This window comes from Astyanax mexicanus, chromosome 20 (genome assembly GCF_023375975.1).
Source record: "Astyanax mexicanus isolate ESR-SI-001 chromosome 20, AstMex3_surface, whole genome shotgun sequence".
Lineage (NCBI taxonomy): Eukaryota > Metazoa > Chordata > Actinopteri > Characiformes > Acestrorhamphidae > Astyanax > Astyanax mexicanus.
The window spans coordinates 34,969,041-34,989,346 of NC_064427.1; the positions used below are offsets into that span (position 1 = coordinate 34,969,041).

Below are 20,306 nucleotides of genomic sequence, written 5' to 3' on the forward strand. Positions count from 1 at the left end.
TGTACACGATAATATCGTCAAAATTTTTAAATATTGTGAACGATAATATGCCCTAAAATATCGTGCCATATCACCCACCCCATTTCCCATTATATATCTATTAGAGACAGATTATATCTGTGCAGTATCATTTATTTTTATATTTATTTAAACTTTAATACTGGATTTATGGAGATATATGGAGTACATTACTAGTATCATGGCGTTCTAAATCATTAACTTGTTACAAATTGGATACAATTCTTGTATTTTTTAAATATTTTAGTTCGGGGGGTGCAATATCATATCGTATGTAATACGATTCTTTTATTTAGTTGCAGTAGTGTATTCTTAAAATATATTTTTTTAAATTCAGTGTTTTGTCATATCGCCAAGAGTATCGTTATCGCGAAAATACAATGAAATATCGTGATATTATTTTAGGGCCATATCGCCCACCCCTAGTACCATGTAATGATAATGATAGGGATGTGTATTAATAAACCAATGTGTGAATAAGATCAGAACACAATTGTTAATCATCTTAAAGTTTAAGTTACCTCTCCGGTCCAGTACTAAGTTAAAGTCTAAGTGAGGGGAAATGGTCCCGTTCTTGTTCAGGCGCCATCTTTGATGTATACGCCCATGCTCTTCCCACAAGGCCACTCTAGCTCCAACAGACGCCTTTCCTCCAATCACAGACAAGCACCCCTTCCCAACCTATACAAACATACAGATACACAGGGTGCATAAATACAAAACTCAAATCCACAAATCTAAAGAATAAATCAATCATTCAATAATGTATATCAGTTTATTACATGACTGAGGAATCAGTTAAAAAGATTCAGGAAGTGGCTCTGTGCTCAAGAATGCACAAATGTATCCTACAAGAAAATGTTGGGTGATGGGAATAGATTCCACCATATGCAGTACACAGTAAACATCTGTGCATATAAGAAATAGCAAAAATACCCACTGCAATATAACATGCATCACGTTATATTAATGCCAAATCACTTGCCCTTTTATATATTTATGTGTTTTTTTTACATTGTATTCTATAATATATCCCGATGCACACTTTCAAAGAAATATGCTGCAGAAAGCAGCAGCTGTGATTGGTCCGCTGAGCATTTAACTTTTAGTAACTTTTGATGTGTAACAAAATGAAAGATGAAACAGAGAAAGAGGGAGGCAGCTCATCCATTCAACTGCATGAGCACAAAAAAATTGCAAAATAAAAGTCATTAATACATTAATTGTGCCACTAATACGGACAAACAAAATCCTGTAAAAATAAGTCACTAATACAAAAGAAGCAAAAATACACATACATATATATATATATATATATATAATATTTCGTAAGTACTATTTGTCATAGTTACTGTTTTTATTGTATGTTTACACTTAATGGTACTGTAAAGGCTTGATGAAATTTAAGTATGTTACAGTTAATCACACAGATTTGTTTTGATTTACAAAAAAAGCTGCTTTTGAAATAAAGTCAGCAGATTGATTGAGTAGGTTTTTAACGCCGTGCCGACACTCTAGGGTCATTTTTACGGCGGTACTTAAGTCAATTCTTCAAACTGTGTCATTAAAAAAAAAATATATATATATATATATATATATATATATATATATATATATATATATATATTTACACACACACATATACACATATATACACACATATATATATAGTCGGCAGATTGTTAAATAGTTGAAAAATCTTTAATCCAATAACAAGGACTGAAGCTCGGACTGTGTTTCATAGATTTTTAAGCATAGTGAAATTAGCCCAGGTTTTAAAACAGCTTGTCTGGGCATTAAAGCACAATTACATTTCTCCACACGGGGTTCTTTTCCTAGCAGCTGCACTCACAAGTACTTTACCTTTTTTGAGACTGCTGAAAGGAAAGTGTGCAATGTTACAGCTTGTACCTTAGTTTAGAATTTCAATAGCGTTCTTTAGTTAGAAATATATATCTCTGCTTTATTTTTAGCTTCGCTTTAATCCAGACACCTGAGACAATATCAGACAGGTACGAGATCAATGGAGTGTTCTGCTACGGTAACACCGCTTTTCCTCCAGGATAATAACAGTTTGTAAGTCCTGGAAGTGCTGGACTGCTATACATAAAACTGCACCACTGACCAAAAACTTAAGCAGTGGTCTGCATTTTTGTAAGTTTGCATATTCAGAAAAAGCTGCACAATACACAAACGAATGAACATCTGTTGGAATATTTCAGTGCTGACCTTGCTCCTGAGCAGAGCCTGGCTGTATATCCAGTGCTGTGTGTCCAGTGAGCGGTCAGCAGGACGCAGCAAGAGTTTTGCTGGAGACAGAGGGTCTGAAGTTCTCTCTGCGGTCAGTGCCATCCCTAGAGCTCCATTCCGCACCTGCATGTACGTCCGCCGCTGAAAAGAGGAAAACAGTGGTCAGTTAGAAATGGAAACAGACTTTATGTCACTGCACAGTACAACAGTATTTATATCAGTACAGCGATATTCAACCTCCACATTTATGGTAATCCACATTTATGGCACTGATATCACACACACACACAGTGAATTGGTTTAATGAGAAAACACACACCAGGAACACCAGCAACCACAGCACTTAGGAAGCAATTTGAGGGGCAAGTTAGCTCAAGCTATAAATGTTACAGAAGGCGAAATCTCTATTTCTTCCAGACAGTCCAGAGGATCAAATCAGCAACCGTCTGGTTCCAAGCCTGATTTAATCCAAGGCTGCCCCTAGAAAACATCTCCACCAACTACCGATCGATCGATATATCAGCCGGTCTATTAATCGAAGCCTTGTATATTTACATTATAGCTTGTTTCCATATGCTGTTGGTTCTGGTGTCACAAGTTCAATACAATATAAATAAGAAGTAAACAAACAGCCAGAGAAAGGTAGCCTGCAGGGAATCCTAGTCCTAGTTATCACATTCATATAACACATTTAACAAGTTGTCTGTTTAGGTTTTTCTTATCATTTAATTATTGAAACAGTATCAAAACTTACCATTTTATCACAAAAATGTGTTTGTAATTGTCTTATATTAGTTATATATAAGGACCTATATAAGGACAGTAATTGCTTACTAAATATAAAACAGCCATTTTTATTACAAAATAAAACTTAAAGTACTTAATAGCCATGTAGATGATTTCCATCTAAATATGCATCTTAAATAAATGAACAAAAAAAATTAAACAACATTTCTGTGATTAATCATAATGAAGAGTATGATTTATATATATATATATATATATATATATATATATATATATATATATATATATATATATATATTACATATTTTTAATGCTGGTTTTCCCTGTATATTTAGGAGGGAGACAGAAATAATAGTATTGTGTGGTTTAGGCCTACAAGGCAGACAAGGTTTAGACAAGAGTTTTTTCAATGTATTCTAACTGGATAATTTTGATGGAGGACGTATACAGTAGGGAAACTGCATATAATCATGCTTTTTTTTTTTTTTTTTTAAGAGAAAATACGCGTGCGTAAGTGAAAGCATGTGCGTGCCAAGAGCCTTCATCAAGTGATATTATGGAGTAACAAAGTACATTACATTTTTGATAAATCAGTGATCAAGGTCTTTTCCTCCCAATCCTTTGACAATTACTTTTGATCAACCCCAATTTCTGATCACATGATCGGATCAGGGACATCCCTAGGTCTTAACATACTCATGCCTGTTTATGTTCATTTAGGCCAACAGATTAGTGTACATAATTGTTGCTGAAGTGCATAATTTGATAAAGATCTAAATCAGTGGACTGGCATCATTGTGGATTAGCAAAATCAAATTATAATAGATCCTTTTAAAGAACTAATTAACATTGACAGTGGCAAAACAGAAATGCACAACCCACGTCCTTATTCACACAGTGCTACCTCTGAGAACACACACACACACACACACACACACACACACACACACACACACACACACACACACACACACACACTCAGCTCCATCTGGCTATGTGGTGAGAGTATAAATATCTGTTTAAAAATGTGTGGGTTTATCAGGGCCTTACAGACCACTGCTTCAACATACACACACACACACAAAATATCTGCCTAATAAAGAAGAGTGTGATTCAGAGCCCACTCTGAATAAATCATTTCTGGCTTAAAAAGACAAAGAGCCCCATCTTTGTCAGGCAATCACAACAGCCTCCACAATCACAGTGTTACACTGGGATGACAAGGGCATATTCAAAATGTTAATTGGGTTTTTGTTCATATAAATGTAGTTCATGTGTATCATACAATCGAAAACCAGATAAAAGGGAATTACAGTCTGTGGTTATTAGTCAATATTCTTTATATATGTGCTAAGTTAGCGCTAGCTTGTACTTTCTTTAAGGGTTAAAAACAAGAAGAACATGAACAAATGCAAGTCAAATGTAAGTCACATGAGGCAATTTTTCTTAAAATACAATTTAGACATAGTTATCTAATACATCTGGTATTAAAGTCACAAGAAACTTTTATTAACATTTATTAAAGGTTGTCAAATGAATATAGCAGCAAACAACTAATCTCTATGTATGTAGTATTGAGTCAAAGCGTCCTCGACTGAGAATGAAATAACACCTAGCAGTGTGTGTTTTTTTTTTTTTGTTCTGTTTATGTGTTTATATCTGGCCACGGGTGCATGTCAGTCCTGTTCTGTGGAAACTTAAACCCTCCGAAAAAGACCAGACAGTGCCTGCCAAAGATCTGCAACCAAACTTCAACCAAAATACAACGTTGGGGTTCGATATTAACCTGATTTCTTTTTGTAAAAATTCAACATGCATTTGGTGTCAGAGCTCATTGTCTTTTTGACAGCAACTTGACATCCAATGCCTGTTGAGAAATATTAACAATAAAAAGACAATATCAATCTGGACTCCCTGGGGCTATAACTCATTGTGCAAAAAATGCAATAAAGGCTTTTTTTATTCCTGCATCACTGTCGTGGCTGGCGGTCACTGCAGTGTGTAAGGGAGAGAGACAGACAAGCAGAAAAAATAAAGTGATGTCTCTAGAGTTAGTGACTGTTAGTTACCTGTCTGAGAGGCTGGAGAGATCCGATGGTGTCCCAGCTGCTGTATTCGCCCCAGCAGGGATATTCGCCCATCTGCAGCAGCATTTGGCACCCCCTGAATTGACCGAACTCGTACACCACCCATCTGCAAGAGACAGACAGATACAGGTGTCTCAGCATCAGCAGCCAAGCAAAGAAAACTACCAGTTAATACCTTGAATATGAAAAAATTAAGCTAATAAAAGTGAGTGAGATCATTACAGGCCACTGTTGACTTTAAGAGACTGAGTGAAGAAGTTGTCCATGGTCTCCATGGGTGAATCTGCCACCGTTTCCAGCCCTTCAAATGAGCTGAGTGAGAAAAGGCTGATTGAGGGCTCCGAGAAGCTCTGTGTGAAGTACAGGAAACGGACAGACAGGAAAAAATGACTTCACAGTACGTTGAGAGCAGGTCTTTTAAGAGGAAAAATGTAAAGATCTTAACATATTCTAATATTCATATTCTAATCTAGGTATGTATAAATGTATAGCTATCTATAAATCACAATTTACACTGACTTGCGAGTTAAAATGAAGTAGGGACAGGGACAAGTATCAGGTGCAAAAACGTTTGCTTTTGATACGTTGCCCACGACAAAAATATTACTATGCTGTGATTCTGCGATATTTCACATCATCATTGTTACAGAGGAGGATAAATACTCCAAAATAAGCAAATAGCAGAAATGCTTCAATAAATTATATATAAAAAATACTGTTATTTAATGGCATGTAAAGCCAGTAGGGCAATACGGTTGAAACAATGCAATACTGATATATCGATATATTGTTCAATCCCTAAATCACATAATTCTTTTATCCACTCAATGATGTTGCATAACAACATGATTACACACAAGAGCTTTCCATTAATTTGAGCTTTTTTTTTATTTATAAATGACTGTAAATGTAAATACATTTATCTCTCTCTCCAAATTTCTTGTGATATTCTGGCAAATATGAGCAAAATTAAATTTTCATTATGAGATTTTTATTTTTTTACCATTTTTACCCAATTTAATTTGAGGTCACAACACTTGTAAAATGGCCTTATGTTCTCAATTGGAAGCATAAATTCCACACTTTTAACCGTTTTAAAATACACAATGGTTCTGTTATTGCCTGCAATGACTGAACGTACATCCTTTTTCAGAAATGTTTACGACTCTCATCAGACTTACATATGGAATAGGTTTGAGCGATTTGATGGCTGTTGTCATGCAGCCACAGGAAGTGAGATCAGGATAAAAACCTTCCCCAAGGACAAACTGGTTCCCACAATAATCTTTTTCATCATACAGCAACCAGCTAAACCAGGAAAGAGAGAGAATGAGAAAGAAAGAAATACACAATTTAAAATACTGGCTTTAATTTAACATTAATTTTGGTAAAGCTTGGCGTGCCTCACCTTCCCAGAATCACTCTGAATGACATGGGGATCAGCCCTCCACAGTCTGCCACTTCAGTTCCAAACTCTCTGCTCTCTCCTGCGAAGCCTGGTTTGCTGTAGACACGCAGCTGCACACAAAAACAGAAGAGTCGAAGGACAACTATTAAGTTATACACTCTAAAATCTGGCCTTAATGGAAGAGTGACATTAAGAACACTATTGCTGTCTAAGGAAAGACATGAGAGACTATGTATAAAGCACAGCAAACATGTGAAAGAAGGAGCTGTGATAACATGAGATTTTTGGCCTAAATGCAAAATGCTATGTGTGGCAAAAAAAGAGACAACACTCATCACCCTGAGCACACCATCCCTACTGAGAAACATGGTGGTGGCAGCATCATACTGTGGGGATTTTTTTTCTCAGCCAGGACAGTAAAATACATGCAAGTTTGTGGTTGTAAGGTGAAAAATGTGAAAAAGTTATAAACAGTGCAGCAACCCTATTACTGTACTGACCCCTGTGAAGTGTGTTTATACACAGAGCCTCGTAACTGATGGATACTTCAAACAGGGTTGTCCACTGTCACACCCAAGAAGAAAATTAATAGTCTACTTAGCACCATTTATGATGCCCCCCCCTATGTTACTCTCTTGTATGTCTGTAACTTTCCCTTGATCTCTTTCACTCTTTGCATGCAATTTAACTTCATTTAATGTTGGGGAATCCTTGGTGAATTCTTGTACTTCTTGGAGAAGTTGAACACAACATTATAAATCAAAAGTTTTAGCCACATTCATCATGATGAAAAATGCACATACCAGAAATTTAGGGGCCTCTTCTTCTCCACACACCTCCTTAAAATGCCAATAAAAGATAAAACACATTACTCTGAAATCAATTCTCATATATATATATATACAGTCATATGAAAAAGTTTGGGCACCCCTATTAATCTTAATCATTTTTAGTTCTAAATATTTGGGTGTTTGCAACAGTCATTTCAGTTTGATATATCTAATAACTGATAAACACAGTAATATTTCAGGATTGAAATGAGGTTTATTGTACTAACAGAAAATGTGCAATATGCATTAAACCAAAATTTGACCGGTGCAAAAGTATGGGCACTCTTATCATTTTATTGATTTGAATACTCCTAACTACTTTTAGTTTACTGACTTACTGAAGCACAAGATTGGTTTGGTAACCTCACTGAGCTTTGAACTTCATAGCCAGGTGTATCCAATCATGAGAAAAGGTATTTAAGGTGGCCAATTACAAGTTGTTCTCCTATTTAAATCTCCTCTGAAGAGTGGCATCATGGGCTCATCAAAACAAGTCTCAAATGATCTAAAAACAAAGATTGTTCAACATAGTTATTCAGGGGAAGGATACAAAAATTTGGTTTAATGCATATTGCATATTTTCTGTTAGTACAATAAACCTCATCCAATCCTGAAATATTACTGTGTCCATCAGTTATTAGATATATCAAACTGAAATGGCTGTTGCAAACACCCAAATATTTAGAACTAAAAATGATTAAGATTAATAGGGGCGCCCAAACTTTTTCATTTGAATGTATATATATATATATATATACACACACACACAGTATATTGTACAATGACATTTATGGGTCACTTAAGGAACAGACGTTTGAATAATTTAACATAATAGTCTATTCCAGTACAAGCTCTGAGTGTATGTACAGTAAATGCCATTATACTCTTGGAACATCTCTAATGGTCTATTGCCACAGAAATTGTTTGTGTCCATACTCACCCTGCGTACAGGCCGGATGGAGAGAGGCGAGCTCTGCCTGCTGCTTCCCCAGTCCAGTGTGCCAGGGTGTTGGCCTTTCTCCAGCACACACTGTTCTCCTGTGTAATACCTACCACTGTACGCTACCCACCTGAAATATGAAACAAGCAAGGTTTAAACAAGTCAGAGAACATCGACTAGCTCACAGCCGCAGAGAGGAGTTCAACACTAAACACAAACTTCAGTTTTAGAAACCTCAGCAGTTTCGTCACAAATGTCCAAGTGGTCCAGAACTCCTGCTGAGTTCAGGCATTATTACCTCAGACTCAAGTCTGTTGACTGACTGCTACTTATTCTATCAGTACATTAGCCAACGGCAGAGCCAGTCCCTCTGGAGCAGCTATACTTGAACTGTCCCGCTCAAGAAAATCAGGAGGAGATCATCTGCTTGCACTGAACTCATTTCAGTATCGTCCAAAGTACATAGACTGCATGAACTAAATTCCTAGACTGCTACAAGATTATCAGTAAATATAGTCAGTACAAACCATACTTTAATTCAACATATGTAAATAAAACAAGATTTAAGTAAAACTATTAATGTTTGTAAATCTGTTGTTTTATGTACTCAGATTGTATTACAAGTACACTCTTCCTCTCTATTCTCTTTAAACTTTCTGTGGATGAGATACATTTAGTTTTTTCTTTATTTTTCTTTATCACTCACTGTCTTGTAAGCATGTTCTGTTGCTGATTCACTGATATTCCACCCCTCCATTTTGTGTAAAACATGAAACCATGGTAGATCAGGCAAAAGCAGCATGTTGACACTGTTGCACAGTTGAAAATGCAACAAACAAGATATCCATTATCCAGGAGACCATTCATTTCCTTAGGAGGGTGCAATTTTTTTGCAAGAGTGACACAGCGACAAACAGCAAGCTTTAAAAGACAAACAGCGTTGGCGCCAAGTGGCCCAGCAGTCTAAAGCGCTGCCACTATGAGCAGGAGGTCGCAGCTTTACCATCAAGCTGCCGGCGCTCAGAGGGAGCAAAATTGGCCCTGCTCCCTCTGGGTGGGTAGACGGCGCTCTCTCTCCACATCACTCCTAGGGTGATGTCCACAGCACAGGGCGTCTGTGAGCTGATGTAGCAAAAACGAGCCGCTACACTTTCCTCCGATCACGCTGTGATGCTGCTCTGCAATGCTCAAAAAGAAGCGGTGGCTGACTTCACATGTATCGGAGGAAGCATGTGTTAGTCTTCGCCCTCTGAGTGTTTTGGGGCATCACTAGTGATAGGGGGAGTCCTAATGAGTGGGTTGGGTAATTGACCGTGTAAATTGGGAAGAAAATAGGAAAAGTTATAAATTAGGGAAAAAAAAAAAAAAAAAAAAACTATAATTCCCACCCATTTGTGACAGCGACTTGTCATCTGCCAGTGTGGATGCAGGGTGAGGCTACTGATGCATTTCAATAACATTTGGCTGCACTGTTCACATTATTGCCCCTTTGCTACACATGTTACTGGAGGTTTCCAATATATGCTTTCAGCAGCCACAGCAGCAAGGACACATCCTACAGATGCACGTCAGCTTTCTTTCCATTTTAATGCTGCTGATCACCTGCACTGCCACAACCAATGCAGCAAATACACAAGGCAGCAATAATGCATACACAAATGTATAAAAATATAACAAATATATCTCAAGCCAAACTTTACGGGTTGTCTCAAAAACAAGATTAGCCACATATAAATATAAGAACTTATTTTTTCAGCGTCCAGTACTCACACTCCACTCTTCACATGAATGGCATCGGTTCCCTGCTCCAATCCATTCTGCTGTAGATCTGCCACGTCTTGGTCCAGGATCTCCATCTGCACTCCAGAACTCTTCAGAGAAACTTCAGGCTCGATGAAATCCTGAAACAATCAGGTCAAAATAACAACCCTTCACGTATCAGAATCGTTTTACTTCAGCATCACATATTAACTGTCAGCAAAATATGAACTGTCAACAGCAAGTTCCTCACTGCAGAAAAGTTTTCATACTCCTATTCGCATGAGTTTTCTCTTTTTCTGTGAAAATACAAACTGTTCCAGTGTCTCTGTGATGCTCTGGTCTGTAAATGTCACTGCTGATCTACTGGTCATGGTGCACAGAGGCGCCTGACAGCGTGAGGAGCATAAAGAAACAAATTAGTGGTGAGAGCGGAGAGCTGGAACAGCCACATCCACCTGAAAAATCCCATTAGAGGCCGAGGCAGAACCCTCCGCATCCCGTTCCCTTCATTCCCTTCCTCTATCATCCCTCACTCATACCCGTCTCTTGTTTCCTCTCTTTCTTTCATCAACATATTTTAACATTAGTTAATGGTGGCTGTATAATATACAGTGAGAAAATCGGCATAGATTACTACAAGCGCTGTTTATTGAGAGACATCAGTGAGAGTCTGCAAACTGGGTCAGAGTCTCAAATTCAAAATCTGACCCACTTACATCCCACTCTACACACACAATTGCACTGAGATTGCATGTATTTAGAACAGCCTCCGACAGCGTAAGTACTTGAGTACTTGGCATCTTCTGGAGCAGAAAGGCGATGACGATCATGGTGATGGGTACAAGTAGGCAGAGGTATTTGTGTGTATGTCAATGTGAACTGATAAGCCCGTGAATGTGTCATCATTTTTTTAAACCCACAACATCTATATTTTTTTTAATCACATCAATATTCTTAAAGGTCTCCTTCTGCTAAAATCCACTATTTCGGTTTCTATGTGGAATACAATAGGTCTCTCTGAGTTGTGTATATGCATACTGCAGCAGACTACCCACCTCCATGTGTTTGCATAGGATCTCTGGTGGATTTCGGCTTTTACAGAGACTTTAAGACTAGGTAAGTGGCTGAACTGCACTTATCAGGGCATTACACATGTTGTAAAGTAACATTTGTGTTATTTGTATTAGTATAAATATGTCTTCATTTTAAAACGTTTCTAACTGTTGTCCGTCTCGCTGGTGTCGCAGTGCTGTTAACCAATCAGAGGCGATATGATTGCATGTATGAATATTTATGAGCAAGAGCCGAAATCCTATCGCAAGAGCCAAAATCCTATCGTTCCCCCCAATTCACCCCACAGCACTAAAGCACTGTTAACCCAGGGCACTTTTTTTCACAAAAAACAGCTCACATGGCATTCATTCATACTAGAGACCACAACTACACATTTTAAAAAGAATTTTAAAAAAAGGTGGAATGAGGCCTTTAAGGTAAATTGCTAGTACGTGCACGTATTTTTGAAAAATAACAAATATGTATTGTTGTATGCATTGTAACCTGGTACAAAAACGTTTTTTAATATTTCTGGGTGGTCTATATGATTTTTTTAAATGGAATCTCTTAATCTGTTGACTAAAGTTTTCAGGAAGAGTATTAGTGTTAAACATGACTAAGCTTGGACACAAAAGTCTTAATAGAGGACATGCTAGCTACCACTGCACAGCTCAAACAGTACAACATCATCTACTTTTAAACACTTATTCACAGATAAACAAGTGGATAAGAGAGAGAGAGAGAAAGAGAGAGAGAGAGAAACAGTGAGGAGGGACATGTAAGCCAGGGAGAGATAGATATGAGATTTAATCCATATTTCAATATATTCAACCTACCTTCTGAACTCCACAGTTGCGATGCTGTGTTAACTTTGCTAAATAAAACCACTAATATTCACTATATATATCCTCTCATTACACCGTATGAAGTAAGAATGTGACATTTAATTTTTTTTGCTTGTTTGTTTTTTTGTTGCTACATAGGAACAGCACTAATGCTTTATAAACTTAAAAATTAAAAATTAACATTTACAAATATATATCTGAACTTGCATTAAGAGTCTTGCATGTTTCTAGTCAAATGCTTTCCTTTGGGGATTTAGACTTATGTAACTTGAGTTCACACTAGATTAATTACCATTGACTTCCTGTGATTAGTGCATGTGTGAAAGGGATTTCCAAGTGTGAGTGTGTGTATTACTCACAGCCTGAAGGAAGCGACAGGATCTCAGTGTTAGCCCTGGTTCACTGAAGAAAGCAGAGCAGTCACTGTACTCGCCCTCCTCCAGCACACATTGCTGGCCCCTGTATTTCTCACAGGAGTAGCCCACCCACCTGCTCAAACAGACAGACAAACACACACATACACCATAATGTATATCACTGTATTCTTCACAATATCCATATACAGAACATGTACAACCCACTGGAACTTCTAGTGGATTTCAGTAAAAATCCAAATACTGGCATCACTGCTGCTGTTGCCTTCCCTTTCCTCAAGTTTGAAGAGATGAAAAATAGCATATAAAATGTAATATTTCTAGGCAGTATCTCTCTTAAAGACAGAAGAAGATGATACGGACAAGATCCGATTTGTATATTCTGCCCGACACAACAGTCAGTTTGGGCTAAAAGGTAAAATGTCTTTTTTCAAATAAAGATGTGTCCAAAAATTTTTGGCTACATGGTGGAATGCAAATGCTGCTGGCTAACGGAGCTGTGTCCAAAAACTTCTGGTTAAATATGAGTGAGAAAGCCTTTCTTCATACAGTTTTTGAACAGTGGACGTTTGTCAGATTGGACGTCCTCTTTACTGTGTGTGTATGGAGGAAAGCACAAAAAAAAGCACAAACAGCAAAAAAGGTCCTACGATCTTAGAAATTCCACAATTCTACTTCAAAAGAAGAACAACAACAATAAGGTGAAAGAAAAAAAAAAAAAAAAAAAAACAAGAAGTCCACTCACCAGAAAATAATTTATTAATGAATCAACTGATTACATGGCCAGAACAGGCCTTCCTAGCAAGTTCAGCCCAAAATCAGACCTCAAAATGCACAAAAAAGGTCTCCAATAAAAAAAGGCCCTCCTCACTAAGAATGTTCTAATTATCTGCTGATAATGTGCTGCACCAGACCGTAATTATAGCCTTTTAACAGTTTTCTAAGTAGGTCTTTAGCTTAATCTCTTAATACTGATCAAAAGAAAAGTGAATGTCCAAATAACTAAATAATTTAAGTCTTCAAAGGCTTAATGAAATAACTTTTTCACATGACTGTACAGAAACACATTTAGAAACTCTTAAGCAGGACACACCCATCATTAAAACACATCAAATGAAGGCTAGAATTCTAACAGCCCTGACATTAAGAGGTTAATGCGCATGCCTGAGGCCAATATATAATGTAAACTGTGCACAAGTCTCTGGGAGATCTTTTGGAGAGCCGAAGAGACAATGAAACTCATATCAGACTCCCTCTCCACCCAGCTCTTACAGACCACTGGCACAGACTAGCCCCATTTACACACACTGAATCACACATTTCACTCATAACAGCACTTCCTCTGTTTGCAGAGGGTGGAGAGCAGTAAGAGCGTTTAGTTTAGGTAGAGTCTTACTACAGTAATATAACTTACATTACACTTATGCACACACAAGCTTCATGCACTCGCTGGAGATTATTCCCACTAAAACAACATTATTTAACATGGTTCTTGCTTCAGTAACATTCCAGAGTGATCATGTGACTGAGATTGAGAAACTAATGTTTGCTTGAGGGAACTTGAACCCCACCTACAAAATTATCCAGATCTGACAGGGTCTTGGCTTCAGGCCACACTTAGCCACAGACAAACACACACACACACACACACACACACACACACATTATGATCTATGAAGTAGGCAGTGACAGCAGTTAGCAGCTTATTGACTATAACTGAGCTGCAAATACCTCAACATCTCACAGACAATTTCCATGTTTGTGTGAGTTTGTTTGTTTGTATGCATGCAAATATTATACTCACACTCCTCCAGCAACCCGTAGAGAGGAGACCTGTGCTAGCCCGCTTTCAGGTCCTAGACTGGGCGTGTTGTCCAACAGCTCCCGACACTCTCCCTGGAAGAGTGGCTGCGCATACAGCACCACCTACACAGGAACACAGGAGAACGTCACATCACTTATATACATAACATATATATATATATTTAAATATGATAGTGTTGGGCGGTATACTGTAGGGTAAATTAGAAATAGTATGCATTTTAACATAACATAATAAACATAACGTCACCCATCACCATAATGTGCACTTTAACATATTTGCACTAGGATGAACTTGTGCATGGTGCTTAATGTGAATCATGCATCTCACCTTCGGGTCTAGAGGGTTCCTCACTCTCAGGCCACCCTGTAAGCAGCATAGAGGGGATAACATTAACATTTACATTACAAAAGAAACTATGTCGAACAAAGTGTACAAGATATGCGACACCCCTAAATATATTTCCCTAAACTCCATTCTTTAATATGTGCAGACTTCAAAACCTATGATGTGTTATGATATATTAGTGTTCTCTAAATGAACAAACACGATGCTACTGAGTAATAATGATGCTTGTAATGTGATCTATAGAAGCAGATGTAGCTTTAATGCGTGGTCTGTTTCGGGGTGAGAGAGGTTAATGTATCCTCACCATTCTCAATGGACGCAGTGACCTCACACAGGAGATGGGGGAGTTCTGGAGTACGGGTGTGGTCAAACCTCTCGCTTCCAGGACTGTGTGATTTCCTGTGAATGCAGTTCCATCGTAGGCCAGCCAGCTACAATTCCAAACAGACCACATGAATTAGATCATGCTGGGAAATAGACCACTACCACCCAGCTACAGAGCCGTGTACGCAGAGCAAGCAGTAATCATGGAAAAAAAATACACTCCTTGGCGGTACCACAGACGTGTACAGCTATATTTAAAAACTATGCAAACAAAATAACTCATACATTTTAAAGGTTTACTCAATGCTCCCTCATCCTTTCAGAACATTAAATCACTTTATAAAATCTTTTAAAATCTTAGGCTCATAAACTCAGGTCCATCCATAATCGTAGTTTTAAAACTTCGCAGACCAGTCAGCATTTTATATATTCTAGTTGGCAAGGTCTACTTTAAAGTTTAAATGACAAAATGGAAAATTTTAGAGTAAGCATTACTCTGACAGGGCAATTAATCACAGAAAATGACCTTTCTCCACCGAAACCATCCTTAGCCCTTATCTACACACATTGTGAGTGGGGTTTGGTCTGAAAGCGGTCAGCATTACGAGCTGGAACATGGGGTCTGCATTGGCAGACGCACTAATCGAAGGAGCCAGGAAGCGGTCTTTCCTTTACAGGTGCGAGCTTTCAATAACACACTTATGACTCAGCACTGAACAATGTGGTACAGATCGGAGGGTGCCAGCTGGCACCAGCAGCCTGGTGGGGTCAGTCTGTGCTGCAGTGGTTTTAGCGGAGCTCCAGCGAAGTCAGCTTGATTTGAGCCGGGAGCTCATGTTGCCTTTATGGCAGCAATAAATAGGACATACGACCTGCAGTTCCACAATGGGTCCCACTTACCAGCCAGAGCGCACACTGAGGTCAGAGAGGTGGACAGGGCCATTCGCGTCCACATGGTCCGCTTCAGAGTGGAGACATACTCGCTCTCTCTCGGGATTGCTAGCTGATGACAAATGAATTTCTGGAACAGTGTCATCCTGCAGCGACACACAAACAGAGACATATCAACAGCTGAACATCTTGTAAATATGACGAACGTGTTTATACTGATGGATGAATAAAGATTGATGTAGTGCTAAAACAAATTTTAAGAGAGCTCTGATGGAAACTGTTGGCAAGCAAAGCATGAATTTAAATAATAATGTAAAAATTGTAATGAATTTGTATTATCGCCATGGTAATGGTAGTTCTGTCTCCTCCCATCCTGTCCCCTTCTTCTTTCCCCATCTCTCTAGTAGGTTTTGCATCCATCAACAGTTTAAGAAAAACAAACTACACATATTGTTTACAATATCGCTAAAGCCAGTAAATACCACCCTATTTATCACTATACTAAACCCTATTCACCCTTTACTCCTTATATTACCCTAAGCACCCCTATACTTCCTATATAAATATATACTCCCACCACCCATCCTATTATACACTATACTATTCTCTATACTACCTTATACTACCACACACACTGTGATTTCCTACACTCTCTACACCTCATATACATACACCATACCCCATGTAACCATGCAGATCACTTCATACATCCAATATTACACTATACTTTATAAATATGAATAATACTCAACACCCTATATATCACCCTACACTCACCCACAATTTTACTTTACTAAAAACCCATTTACCATTTACTCCTTATACTACCCTATACACCTCTGTACTCCCTGTATCAATATATATTCCCACATACCACTCTATATTCCTCTCTATACTAAAGCCTGTATGCTAAATGTCATTTGGGGGGGGCAGATACTTTAGTCATTGTTAGATGAGCTACTGCTTGTTTCTGAACTGCAAACAACAAGCCACAAAACCAGAGTTAAATCTCTTTGTTTTGCTTGTGATGATGCCACTCCTAATTATCTAATTATGGTAGCCTATGCCATCTAAAAAATATTCGTAACAGTTTTGAATAGAAACATGAATTCATGCTATGTAACTTTCACTATACTGATTTCTTTTTATTTATTTAACAAAGCACCATCTTAAATGTATCTCTGAAGTACATGCATGTCATAAACAGCAGTGTGAATTTACAAGACTGCTAGCAAGTAAACACAGAGGCAAAAAAAAAAGAAAGACACCACTGTTCTGATCACAAGCACTGTGCCAGCTCAAACAGTATATCTGCTCTGTCCTTATTTTTCACCGTTGTGTTACGTAGCCAGCTTTATGATCCAAAAAGCAGCATTTTGCTGTGTCCAGTATTTTTGTATAGTATGATGTTATCTATTGGCAGAGCAAGTGAAGAAGCTGCCTGCATCAGATTCAAACCCCTGGTGCCGGCCTACGAAGCCTTTCTATACCTAATGCCAATAGTAAAAGCCTGATCAGTCGCTAAGATCCCTTCCAGCTTTAAATACAGCCTGGCTTGATCCACCATCCCTCAAGTTGTATGGAAGGCAAACACAAATACTTTTTTCTGTTCTGGTACCAAGGTGGTAGAATCAGCTTCCCCTGGGTGTCTTAACAGCTGAGACGCTTGCTGTCTTCAAAAGCTGAGCGAAGAGCCATCTCTTACAAGAGCACTTAAATCAGCACTAATCTTGCACTTACTAAAGTCTACTGATTGCACTCATGTCCTTACTTTGATTTTCTGACATTCAAGCAAAGTGTATTCTACTGTCGATTTTACACAGAAAGCAAAGAACAGATCTTTATTTTAGGTGCTTTTTTAGGTGCTTGAATCTGGATAGTGTCCCTTAAAACATACAGGATCAATAGATCAAAAGAAATGCAACAAAATGAAATTGAATTAAATCTTTTTACCCTTTCTTTACCCAACCCTGACGCTGACTATTAAAAATTCTTTGTTTCTTCAGGTGGACATTTTTAGACACAATTATAGTTGTTGTTGTTTTTTTTTTGCACAAAAGAGTATGTTCACTATATGGACAATAGTTATGAGACACCTACTGCTAAAATCTAGGGTACATCCTGCTTTTATTCTGAAATACTGGAGTAACTGTCCAGCCAAGGCTCTACAAAAATTTGGAGCATTGTTTTGAGGATCTGATTGCATGTAGCGACAAGAAAGAGGTCAGCATGTTGGATGATCACAACCCACTTTATCCTTAATCCCCTCCATCATACCACAAAAGTATTGGAAAGAGCACTATCATTCCAGAGAAAACAGTTCCACTGCTCCACAACTCAATGCAGGGCAGATTTTTACTACTCTAGCACATGCTTGGCTTTTGGCATGCTGCCTACTGGATCATGTTTATCTGTTATCTGTAATCTACTGTATTGACAGGTATCTTTGGATTACAGTCTATTTCACATTACACCCATCTACACATCTTTGAGTAGTGCCATGAAGTAATGTAATGTTTTTTTTTTTACTGTTAAAAATGATTTATACAAAAACAGTTCCTCTGTGGCATCATTCGAATGCCCCCTTTTTTAGCTAGTGAAAGGAGAAGCATGTCTCCAAGTCGCTATGAATAAGAGCTTCTGCTAAATTCCATAAATGTGTGTGTACCGTATTTTTCGGACTATAAGGCGCACCGTATTATAAGACGCACTATCAAAGAACGCCTATTTTCTGCTATTTTTCCATACATAGGGCGCATCGCATTATAAGGCGCGTTAAGTGACACTAGAAAGGGTGCCTATATCAAAGTGAACAGGGGTGGCGCCATGTTTCCCTTCCCCCACCGGGGGTGGTCGCTTGCCGGTGGAGCGTCTCAGTATATATAAATCTAGCTCTTTCAAAGTCAAACGAGTGCTGGATATTAATCTACACAGATTCCTCTCCTGAAAACTGTTTATTTGGGTGAGTAACGTGCTTCAGTTTATTTACAGTAAACTTAGATTTCCAGATGTCCACTAAGGCTTGCTGCACCAGCGTTAGCATAGCTATCCGCTAGCACGCTAGCTAGTCACCTAAACTAGTAAAGTTAACCCAAACTTAAACGACAGCGTTACACTGAGTAATCCTGCGTGTTCTGGTAAGACAGTGAGATATTAGCTAGCGATTCGTCCCCCGTAGCTTGTTTTAACACAGTAAACAAGCAGATTACAGGCTGATAAAACTCACCTCTGAGAGAGTTAGCGCTTAGCATCTAGCTAATGCTAGCCAGGCAAAGCAGCACAGACTTACAGGCCGATAACTCACCTCTGAACGGTGAACGCTTAGCGATTAGCATCTAACTCTAATAATACTGCTCCAGCAGTATTAAAAGTGCTAAATTTAGAAAATACTGATCTCTGAACAGTGAAAAAGCTAGCTAGCTAAGCGGTTAGCATCTAGCTAATGCTATTGCTGCTCTGCACGGAGTGTGTGTTTACTGCTCCTTACTCCTGACGGGTAAAATTTAGATAATACTGATCTCTGAACAGTGAATAAGCTAGCTAATGCTATTTGCTGCTCCAGCCTCGGAGCTGCACGGCTCTGGACTCTGTATAGCACTGAAACTCTGTATAACGCTGCACGGAGTGTGTGTTTACTGCTCCTTACAACCTGACGAGTAAAATTTAGATAATACTGATCTCAGTGAATAAGCTAGCTAGCTTAGCGGTTAGCATCTAGCTAATGCTATTGCTGCTCAGCCTCGGAGCTGCACGGCTCTGGACTCTGTATAGCACTGAAACTCTCTATAACGCTGCACGGAGTGTGTGTTTACTGCTCCTTTCAACCTGACGAGTAAAATCCATACAAAAGGCGCACCTTATTATACGACGCAAAAGTTTTTAAGTGCGCCTTATAGTCCGAAAAATACGGTATATATATATATATATATATATATATATATATATATATATATATATATATATATATATATATATATATATATATATATATAATATAAGTATACTATATAAGTAGTCAGCTACAATGAGAGTGTACAATAGGTTTGTGGTTGGGTTAAGTGGGTTTACGTACATTGTGACTTTGTTTAGTCAGTTTAATATTTTATTAGGGTGCTTTAAGAGACCGTAAACGAGCAAATCAATTACACTGCTTGCCAGACGCATCGGATGAGCATTTATTGGTTTGTAAATGTGAATTCCCACTCAACTGTCTCAAGACACAGGTACTCTAGGATCAATCTGCTCTTGTTCAATAATAGCAACACAAAGAGAGAAAAGAGAGAGAGAAAGAGAGAATGATAGACAAAGAATAAACGACAGAGAGAGAGAGAGAGAGAGAGCAAAAACCAGACAAGAGATTCTTAAAAGGCATTTAATGGTTACATACATGCTAAGGATTTTGCAAATGTTTGACCAACATACCTTCACTGCTCTCTTAATGGAGCCAACAGACAGCAGGGCTGGAGCAGAGTGTTCTTCACTTTTGGTGGTCTCACCAGTGGTCCGCATTGTCTGTCCCTCCTCCAGAACGATGCAGGACCCTCTGTATCCTGGCTCTACATACAGCAGCCAGCTGCGAGACACACAAACAGTTTGCACCTCCATTAC

The 20,306-nt window shown here is 38.3% G+C and overlaps 1 protein-coding gene across 1 annotated transcript in view; it reads right to left on the bottom strand.

Moving 5' to 3' along the window:
• The window catches only part of LOC103022552 (uncharacterized), a 59,576-nt gene that overhangs the window by 1,267 nt on the left and 38,003 nt on the right, over positions 1–20,306 (bottom strand). Inside the window, exons 7-21 of the mRNA XM_022681405.2 lie at positions 20,121–20,271; positions 15,708–15,844; positions 14,788–14,914; positions 14,466–14,501; positions 14,118–14,239; positions 12,299–12,428; positions 10,051–10,181; positions 8,281–8,410; positions 7,314–7,349; positions 6,511–6,620; positions 6,284–6,410; positions 5,325–5,452; positions 5,085–5,208; positions 2,248–2,409; positions 540–699 (exon numbers count right to left, since the gene is read on the bottom strand). Of these exons, the coding sequence (XP_022537126.2) occupies positions 540–699; positions 2,248–2,409; positions 5,085–5,208; positions 5,325–5,452; positions 6,284–6,410; positions 6,511–6,620; positions 7,314–7,349; positions 8,281–8,410; positions 10,051–10,181; positions 12,299–12,428; positions 14,118–14,239; positions 14,466–14,501; positions 14,788–14,914; positions 15,708–15,844; positions 20,121–20,271 (1,811 nt within the window). The remainder of the gene's footprint in view (positions 1–539; positions 700–2,247; positions 2,410–5,084; positions 5,209–5,324; positions 5,453–6,283; positions 6,411–6,510; positions 6,621–7,313; positions 7,350–8,280; positions 8,411–10,050; positions 10,182–12,298; positions 12,429–14,117; positions 14,240–14,465; positions 14,502–14,787; positions 14,915–15,707; positions 15,845–20,120; positions 20,272–20,306) is intronic.